The sequence below is a fragment of the Carassius carassius genome, chromosome 1, assembly GCF_963082965.1.
Source record: "Carassius carassius chromosome 1, fCarCar2.1, whole genome shotgun sequence".
In the NCBI taxonomy this organism is placed as follows: Eukaryota; Metazoa; Chordata; class Actinopteri; order Cypriniformes; family Cyprinidae; genus Carassius; species Carassius carassius.
The window spans coordinates 27,520,327-27,530,044 of NC_081755.1; the positions used below are offsets into that span (position 1 = coordinate 27,520,327).

The window sequence follows — 9,718 nt, forward strand, 5'->3', positions numbered from 1 at the left end:
ACTGCTTGATTGTAGATGCTATACTCAGCCCACAAAAAGCTTAAACGTGTTTTGGAGGCATACTATAATGCATCCCCGAGGGCCTGTTAGTCTGATTACACCATAAGTGAATGCAACAACTGGTACCTCGCCAGCAGCACAGTGAGTCAGTTGAGAGAGTCGCTTCGCTAACTTGCTAGCTATAAACAGTTACCGTGTCGTTTCTGCTGAAGTCATATAATCAGCTCAGATGTGTAATAAATACTTACGTCTTGGCAAAACAATAAACTTACAAGCTCTGTACCTGCTTAGGAGGTTTATTTTTGGCCTTGAGAAACTCCACGGTATCCAGAAAAGCCAGAGCAGAGGGGTAGCTGGAGATCCACTGAGAACTGCATCCCTTCCTGTTTTCCTCGGCTGTTAGACACGCCTACCACAACTCAAAAACAAATGCTCTGATTGGTCAATAGCACTTACGTCACCGCGTGTGTAAAATGATTGACGGGTGAGTGATTCAGTCAGTAACCAATGACAGAAGGGGCGTCTTTACAAAGCAGCCAATCAACACTTACGTCCGCCAAGCGTAATTTCATTAAACTGGCAAATGTTTTAAAATAACGGTCCCACCCAAAATGAACAAAGACCGACGGAGACGCGAAGAAACATAAGCGTAATGTTTTGTTACCAAAATAAATGTACTTTAAAACGTTACTTTCTTATATCTACAGCTACTGCCATGTATTATATGGAATGTAATAAATATTTTATAACGTGTATGCATATATACATATATTATTTTTTTAACAAGAACATACAAAGCACAAGATTGTACATCATGATAGAATCTTCTTGTCTTATCTGATAAATTTATACCAACAAATACACATATAACTATAATTAAAAACACGTGCCTTGTTTTATTTTTTTTATCGCAATTTATCATAACTAAAAAAAAAATATATATATATATTTTCTCCATATAATTATTTTTCATATTTGATCATTTTTCATTATTTTTTGTATTGCAACATTAACAAAACAATAGTCTAACATAAGTACAACTTTAAGTCCTCACAAACTGAGACATTCATAAACAAAACGCCTACAAGAAATAAAAAAATAAAAAAGTGCATTCATTGGACCATAAACAAAAGAGACTTAAACAAAATCACACCGAATAAACAAATCAAATAACTTATTGGCTCAATTCTCGTAGTTTGTTAAGATGTTGCAGTCAAGTTAACCAATCACCGTCCGACTCTACACACTCTGTTGGCCAGATTAACCTCACAGCCAATAGAATTATACTTCAATCAGACTGATTTCTAACAGAGCCAGTCACATAATCATATTGGCAGTTCTGCCCTCAATGCGTGTGAGCTGTCCAAGCCTTCCTGGGCGTGGTGGGTCAGACAGACGGTTTTTTTTTTGCACACTAGTGTTCAGTTTGGCGGTGTGGCAGGACGCTTTCTGCAGTGAGGGCTGTTGAAGAAGAAGTTGTTACTGGGTCACGTCGAGACAAGCAACCATGACTACAACAAATGTGTTTCAGGGACTTGATAGTAGTGGCAAACCGAGTTCAAGGTACTTGGAGTTCATCTGGAGCAAACCGGTGTTTGTAGTTGGTTTTGTGTTGACATTTACATGTGTTTATCTGAATCCGCGATCACGAGAGAGGAACTGTAACATGGCTAAGCGCTTACGTTACATGCTAACTCTTATTAGTTAAGCGGCAAACCTTGTTTTATATTTACATTGTGAGGTCAAAGTACCGGATTTAACTGTATGAATAAAGTGCCGTGAAGTGTGTGATGTTCAAATATGATATTACAAACTGATTTCAATGTGGTTAAGGTAATATGAGTTGTTAGCCGTTTTCGGCATTTCCTTATAGTGTTGTTGATAGAAAACGGAAGTGTGCCGCAGGTTTTAGTTTTGTTTCTAGTGCAGGGCTTTAACTTTAGTAAATAAATCCACTAGATATTAATGAAATTCAGCTTTTGGCGTTAGGTACAACTTGGTGGCCCATTAAAGCCTTACCGCCTAAACTTATAAGTGCAGTTGCGATGTTCCTCCTTACTGATGGGGCGGTGCTGTATTTTAGGTCATTTTATTCATCTATACATTTCAGTAATGAAACCTAATGTGTAATATTCGCATGAATTCATGCACATATCTGTATATTGTCTGTAGGGTACTAAGACCTCCGGGTGGAGGTTCAAGCAATCTCTTTGGTGGTTATGAAGAAGACACTTCTGCCTCCAGACGACCAAACAAAATGTCCTCCTCTATTTTCTCTCCTCAAGAATCCACGGGGGCCCATGAGAGTCCCAAACGGTCCAATCCCCCAGGTGAGCTTTCAGCAGAGACAGTTTTTTTTTTCTGCTTGGGGCCTCTTGCACTGAGTGAAAACCATCACCACACTGTTACTTAGTTTAACAGTGTTCGAGACTCTCTCTCTTCCACTATGCAAACAGGGGCACTTTGCATGTTATCGTGTCACTAAAAGCAACATTAAAACCTCTACCTCAGTCTATCTAAGTAGCCAGTTAACTTTGTGAGATCATACACAGACCAAACTGATGAATTTCGACATCTAGAGAAAGTTAAATGAGCTCTGTTACAGGCCAAGTAATGATCTCTAGTTTAAAGTGCTCCAAGTTTGAGGCTTTAAGTTCTGGGTTAAGTATTCCTCTTCTGTTTGAATAGTAATAATATTTCATGCTGTTTGCACGCTTTGCCCTGAGGGAGCAGGTGCTGACAAAGTCTCTTGGTTTTTTTCCTTCACTCACATGTGTGGTGTTTTATAATTGGCCATAATTGTTTAATAAGATTTAAAAAAAAAAAAAATGTTTTCAGAATTTGTATCTCCTGCAAATCTAAAACCTCTTGTATTTTAATCTTAACTTATGTAATTTTCATTTTGTGTGGTGTTTATTTTATTGTATTTATGTTAAAAAAAAATTGTAACGCTTGTTGCTACTATAACTACTAAAACCATAAACTTATTTTAAATGAAATAAAATAATTAGAAAAACTTGATGTACTAAAATTAAACTAAACTGAAATAAAGCTATAAAGGCAGACAAAAATGCAGATAGATAGATAGGTAGATAGATATAGATATATGTATGCATTTTTGTCTGCCTTTTATAGCTTTATTTCAGTTTAGTTCATGGATTTCGGTGAAGTGAACATTTTCTCCCAAATTCAAATAAACATTTTGACAGCATTGACTTATGAAAAATGACAACTGGTCATAATAACAAAAAAGATGCAGTGTTTTCATACCTCATTTAATGCAGGGTAAACAAGTTCATATTTATTTTTAAACTGCACAATGCTAATGTTTTAAGTGTTCAGAAATCAATATTGACCCAATTATGACCCTGATTTTCAATCGCAGCTTTCATGCATCTTGGCATGCACTCTACCAGTCTTTCACATTACTGTTGGTTGACTTAAAAGGTGTTTCAGGTCTGGAGATTGGGTTGGCCGTGACAGGGTCTTGATCTGGTGGTAGGGTTACATGATAAAATTGCATGTGATTGTCATGCACATCTCGTCAGTCAAGCCGGTTCTGTGATTAGTAGTAAATCTCCATCACCTGCTTTCAGATGGAGCAGTATTTTCTACACCGAGCCATAGTTCACTGACAAGCTATGCAGTATCACGTTTATAATTGAATACGATTCATCTGTGAATATGAACGCGATTATTGCATAGCTTGTAGCTTCACCAGGTGATGGAGATTTATTAATCACAGAACCAGCTTTACTGACTAGATGCGCATGACAGTCACATGCGATTTTATTTAATTTTTTTTTATCATGTAGCACTACCTGGCGGTCCTCCATCCACAGCTTTTTTTGACCTGGCCATGTGACATGGAGCATTATCCCACTAGAAACACCAATCCTCAGAGTTGAGGAACATTGTTAGAGCGGAAAGAAGCAAGTTTTTCTTCCAGGACAACCTTGTACGTGGCTTGATTCATGTACCCTTCACAAAGACCAACGTGCCTAATTCAAGCTTTGCTGAAGAAGATAATCACCAATCCTCCACCAAATTTCACTGTGGGTGGCTTGTAGGACTCCCCATGTCTCTGTCTAACCATTGGATGACCAGCTGTTTGGCAAAGCGGTCCAAGGATTTTTGCAACCTCAGCTGTGTTTCTCTTTGTTGAAGTGCTTTTTTCTGACTTTGCCCTCGAAGCCTGTTTCGAGCCATCATCTCACTGAACTTCACCCCAGCTGCTGCCATTTCTTTTTGTAGGTCACTTGATGTCACCCTACGGTTGTTAGGTGACATTAGAGTTAAGGAGTTGACCAAGTTTGACCTTGTTCTTATGAACTGCTGCCTTTGAAATTTTAAGGATATTGGAATTCAACAGACACTTGGATGGAGCGGCTGCCATACATGTGGAGATGCTGACTTGAGAAAAATTTATCAAATATTTATTTTCCAGAGCTTCATATGAAAGCATAAAATAATAAAAATTATAATGATCTTAATGACATTAAAGTATCAGTGCTGCAAAGCTGATGAATTGTCTTGCATAGATGGTTGTCTTTTTGTCTGATTGTTTGCAATAAAAACTGCTCTCCCTTAAATAAGAAAATTCCATCTTGCTCTAAAATTTAAGCAGCTACAAAAGGAACCTTTGATCTGCATTTTGACTGCTTGCTAAATTTACTCTCTATAAAGGTCTAAGAATGTATGTATTTGTGAAGTTTTAGGAATATTCATCATGTTTACTAGAATTGATGTATCTCAAACTCTGATTTATGTTTCTGTTATTGTCTCAGGTGGAAAGAGCAGTGGAATATTTGGGGAGCCAGGGGCTCCTTCGACTCAGAGCAAGCCAGTTCCTCCTGGTGGAGCAGCCAGTAACATCTTTGGGGGAGCAGAGTCGACCCCACCTTCTGTGAAGAGTCAACATCCCAACAAACCAAAGGTAGAGCAAACCTATTAGCCTTTAACAGCTTTGCCATCAGAGTAATAACTTGCATTTTAAAATATATTAAAGAGAAAGTAATTTTAAAATTTCACTTTTTTCTTTATCATCAAACAAATGCAACCTTGGTGAGCTTTTTCTTAAATGTTTAAAAATGTACCAATTCTAAACTTTTAAATGGGAGTGCATGTGACTCTATGCAAACTCATAATTTTTTATTACGCTTCCCACTCCAAAAATTTGAATGTCCACCCATTACAAGTCTAATGCCCTTTTATTCTCTGTAGGACAATTTAAGTGTGGGTGTACCTGCTACTCCAGATCCACCAGGTAAAGCAAACCTGTTATTTACTAAACATTAGTCATGTTCTTCATGCCCCAGTTTGTTTCACCTCAGTGTTTATTATTGGCTAGCAGTTCCCTTTCCCACTGTTTCTCTCTCTCTTGCAGCCCCAGTGCCTAAGATGACTGTAGTTGAGGAAGTGAAGGCGGAGCCAGTGCCCCCTCAACCAACACCTGAAAAAGAGCCAGCGGCCCCTGCACCCGCAGCCAATCAGAAGTCTGAGGCAGCCACACAGCAACCAACAGAAAAGGACCATGAGCCACGCCTCGGACCCCGCCCTCGCTCTCACAACAAAGTGCTCAACCCACCGGGAGGAAAGTCCAGTGTGGTTTTCTATTAGCCATAGCCATCACTGTCACTTCCTTCCTTCCATCTGCTTTTAACCCTTTTTTTTTGTACTAAAACTTATCCTTTCTCATTATTTTGTTGTTTTTCCTGCAAGAAAAAATTTCATTCCTCACTTGCATTTTTCATGTCCATCTACTTAGAATCACTGTTGCTGTCGCTCCAAAAACTGGATGGTTATGTTTCCTTTCAAATGGTTTGCATTGACGGTTGTTCCTCTATACGATTATGTTCTCTGTTTGCTGATGTATTAAATACAAGTTTGCCTCATGAATCTCAGAGCAGTCTATGCAGTGTTCATCTGGTACCACTGTTGATCGCCAAAGCAAACTCTTCAGTATCAGTGTATTCAGATCTTCCTTTTGAAAACCAGTGGATTTGTTCTGATGACAATTTCTTTTGTGCAATAAGGTGATTTTAAAAAATTTGAGTAAGAAAGTCATATGTAAGTAGTAGATTAGATGGTTAACCAAACACAGTTTTTGTAACTGATGATCGCCAAAGCACACGTGTATGACAATGAGTAGAATATGTACAATCGGGCATCTTTAACATATCACTCTATTAAAATGTTCTTGCATGCATTTGAATGTAACCAGAGACCCTTAAACTCTGAGAATCGTCTGATTCTGTACTTGAAAAGAGTTGCTGCAACATTCATTCTTTAATACTTCTGTTGTATTTGGCCTTTTCTCCCATTAGCCATCTGCTTTATTCTTTACATGGCAGTTGGAAGGTCAAATATGACACGTCTGTGAGTATGTGTAATGTGGGAAATGCCCACACACACACACACACACCGGTGCCGTTCCTGCCCAAAATACTTCAGTGGTTGCTTGGCAATGTCTGCGATGATGTCACAGAGGCCTGATTCAAACAATACATCTCTGTATTGGTCATTTGTATGCCGTTTTGTATTGCTTATTTTTTTTTCCATGATGATAATATAAGGAGGTTTTACCATGTTGCTAGAAATAAAATAACAGAAATCTGCATTTGAAAAGTTACTTGTGTGGATGTGCTTCGGTGTGTCTCTATTTTTATTTATTTATTTATTTTTTTTCAGGTAAGAGGTGTCCATGATTCTTGAGTACAAACTAGATAATCACAACTGAACTGGTTTATGTAACACTGAATTAATTTTGATTCATATTTTTGGGCAAAGTCTTTGCCTAATTTGTCACAGATAGAAAATTAATTTATACTTGCTATGTAAAGTGTGTGTATATATACAGTACAGATCAAAGGTTTGGACACACCTTCTCATTCAAAGAGTTTTCTTTATTTTCATGACTATGAAAATTGTAGAGTCACACTGAAGGCATCAAAACTATGAATTAACACATGTGGAATTATATACATAACAAAAAAGTGCGAAACAACTGAAAATATGTCATATTGTAGGTTCTTCAAAGTAGCCACCTTTTGCTTTGATTACTGCTTTGCACACTCTTGGCATTCTCTTGATGAGCTTCAAGAGGTAGTCACCTGAAATGGTCTTCCAACAGTCTTGAAGGAGTTCCCAGAGATGCTTAGCACTTGTTGGCCCTTTTGCCTTCAGTCTGCGGTCCAGCTCACCCCTAAACCATCTCGATTGGGTTCAGGTCCAGTGACTGTGGAGGCCATGTCATCTGGCGCAGCACCCCATCACTCTCCTTCTTGGTCAAATAGCCCTTACACAGCCTGGAGGTGTGTTTGGGGTCATTGTCCTGTTGAAAAATAAATGATGGTCCAACTAAACGCAAACCGGATGATATAGCATGCCGCTGCAAGATGCTGTGGTAGCCATGCTGGTTCAGTATGCCTTCAATTTTGAGTAAATCCCCAACAGTGTCACCAGCAAAGCACCCCCACACCATCACACCTCCTCCTCCATGCTTCACGGTGGGAACCAGGCATGTAGAGTTCATCCGTTCACCTTTTCTGCATCGCACAAAGATTTCCACTGGTCTAATGTCCATTCCTTGTGTTCTTTAGCCCAAACAAGTCTCTTCTGCTTGTTGCCTTTCTTTAGCAGTGGTTTCCTAGCAGATATTCTACCATGAAGGCCTGATTCACACGGTCTCCTCTTAACAGTTGTTCTAGAGATGTGTCTGCTGCTAGAACTCCGTGTGCCATTGACCTGGTCTCTAATCTGAGCTGCTGTTAACCTGCGATTTCTGAGGCTGGTGACTCGGATGAACTTATCTTCCGCAGCAGAGGTGACTCTTGGTCTTCCTTTCCTGGGGCGGTCCGCATGTGAGCCAGTTTCTTTGTAGCGCTTGATGGTTTTTGTGACTGCACTTGAGGACACTTTCAAAGTTTTCCCAATTTTTCGGACTGACTGACCTTCATTTCTTAAAGTAATGATGGCCACTCTTTTTCCTGTACTTAGCTGCTTTTTTCTTGCCATAATACAAATTCAAACAGTCTATTCAGTAGGACTATCAGCTGTGTATCCACCTGACTTCTGCACAACACAACTGATGGTCCCAACCCCATTTATATCATTTTACAATATGAAATATTTTCAGTTGTTTCACACTTTTTTTGTTATGTATATAACTCCATATATAATTCCACATGTGTTAATTCATAGTCATGAAAATAAAGAAAACTCTTTGAATGAGAAGGTGTGTCCAAACTTTTGGTCTGTACTATATATATATATATATATACTCACCTAAAGGATCATTAGGAACACCATTCTAATACTGTGTTTGACCCCCTTTCGCCTTCAGAACTGCCTTAATTCTACGTGGCATTGATTCAACAAGGTGCTGAAAGCATTCTTTAGAAATGTTGGCCCATATTGATAGGACAGCATCTTGCAGTTGATAGAGATTTGTGGGATGCACATCCACGGCACGAAAATCCCGTTCCACCACATCCCAAAGATGCTCTGTTGGGTTGAGATCTGGTGACTGTGGGGGCCATTTTAGTACAGTGAACTCATTGTCATGTTCAAGAAACCAATTTGAAATGATTCGAGCTTTGTGACATGGTGCATTATCCTGCTGGAAGTAGCCATCAGAGGATGGGTACATGGTGGTCATAAAGGGATGGACATGGTCAGAAACAATGCTCAGGTAGGCCGTGGCATTTAAACCATGCCCAATTTGCACTAAGGGGCCTAAAGTGTGCCAAGAAAACTTCCCTCACACCATTACACCGCCACCACCAGCCTGCACAGTGGTAACAAGGCATGATGGATCCATGTTCTCATTCTGTTTATGCCAAAGGAGGACTCTACCATCTGAATGTCTCAACAGAAATCGAGACTCATCAGACCAGGCAACATTTTTCCAGTCTTCAACTGTCCAATTTTGGTGAGCTCGTGCAAATTGTAGCCTCTTTTTCCTATTTGTAGTGGAGATGAGTGGTACCCGGTGGGGTCTTCTGCTGTTGTAGCCCATCCGCCTCACGGTTGTGCATGTTGTGGCTTCACAAATGCTTTGCTGCATACCTCTGTTGTAATGAGTGGTTATTTCAGTCAAAGTTGCTCTTCTATCAGCTTGAATCAGTCGGCCCATTCTCCTCTGACCTCTGGCATCAACAAGGCATTTTCACCCACAGGACGGCCACTTACTGGATGTTTTTCCCTTTTCACACCATTCTTTGTAAACCCTAGAAATAGTTGTGCGTGAAAATCCCAGTAACTGAGCAGATTGTGAAATACTCAGACCGGCCCGTCTGGCACCAACAACCATGCCACGCTCAAAATTGCTTAAATCACCTTTCTTTCCCATTCTGACATTCAGTTTGGAGTTCAGGAGTTTGTCTTCTTCTTCTTCTTCTTGGATTTTATTGGCGGTTGACACAGAACACAATGGTGTATTTTAAGCCACCAACTGGTATGGAGTGTGGATCAAGATGACTTTTTTTTTTTTTTTTTTTTTTTTAATTCTCTCCCACAGATTAGATTCCACAAGAAACTGAAGAATAAAATTATAACACTCATTTCTCGAGTTATTTTGCAGAATATACTTATATAAATTGCATTTTTATTTTTTTTAAATTATGAATTAACAACCTTCTTTCATTCTCATATTTCTGACAATGCATTAAAACATGCTCTACTGTTTCCTCTTGCCCACAATAATCACATCTTCCCG

At 39.2% G+C, this 9,718-nt stretch overlaps 1 protein-coding gene across 1 annotated transcript; it reads left to right on the forward strand.

Moving 5' to 3' along the window:
• Positions 1 to 1,361: 1,361 nt before the first annotated feature.
• LOC132143650 (jupiter microtubule associated homolog 2-like) lies at positions 1,362 to 5,726 on the forward strand. The gene is made up of 5 exons (XM_059554065.1): positions 1,362 to 1,563; positions 2,173 to 2,330; positions 4,788 to 4,936; positions 5,224 to 5,266; positions 5,387 to 5,726. The coding sequence occupies exons 1-5, from the start codon at positions 1,508 to 1,510 to the stop codon at positions 5,617 to 5,619; spliced, it is 639 nt and encodes a 212-aa protein (XP_059410048.1). The 5' UTR covers positions 1,362 to 1,507; the 3' UTR covers positions 5,620 to 5,726.
• The last annotated feature ends 3,992 nt before the right edge of the window (positions 5,727 to 9,718 follow it).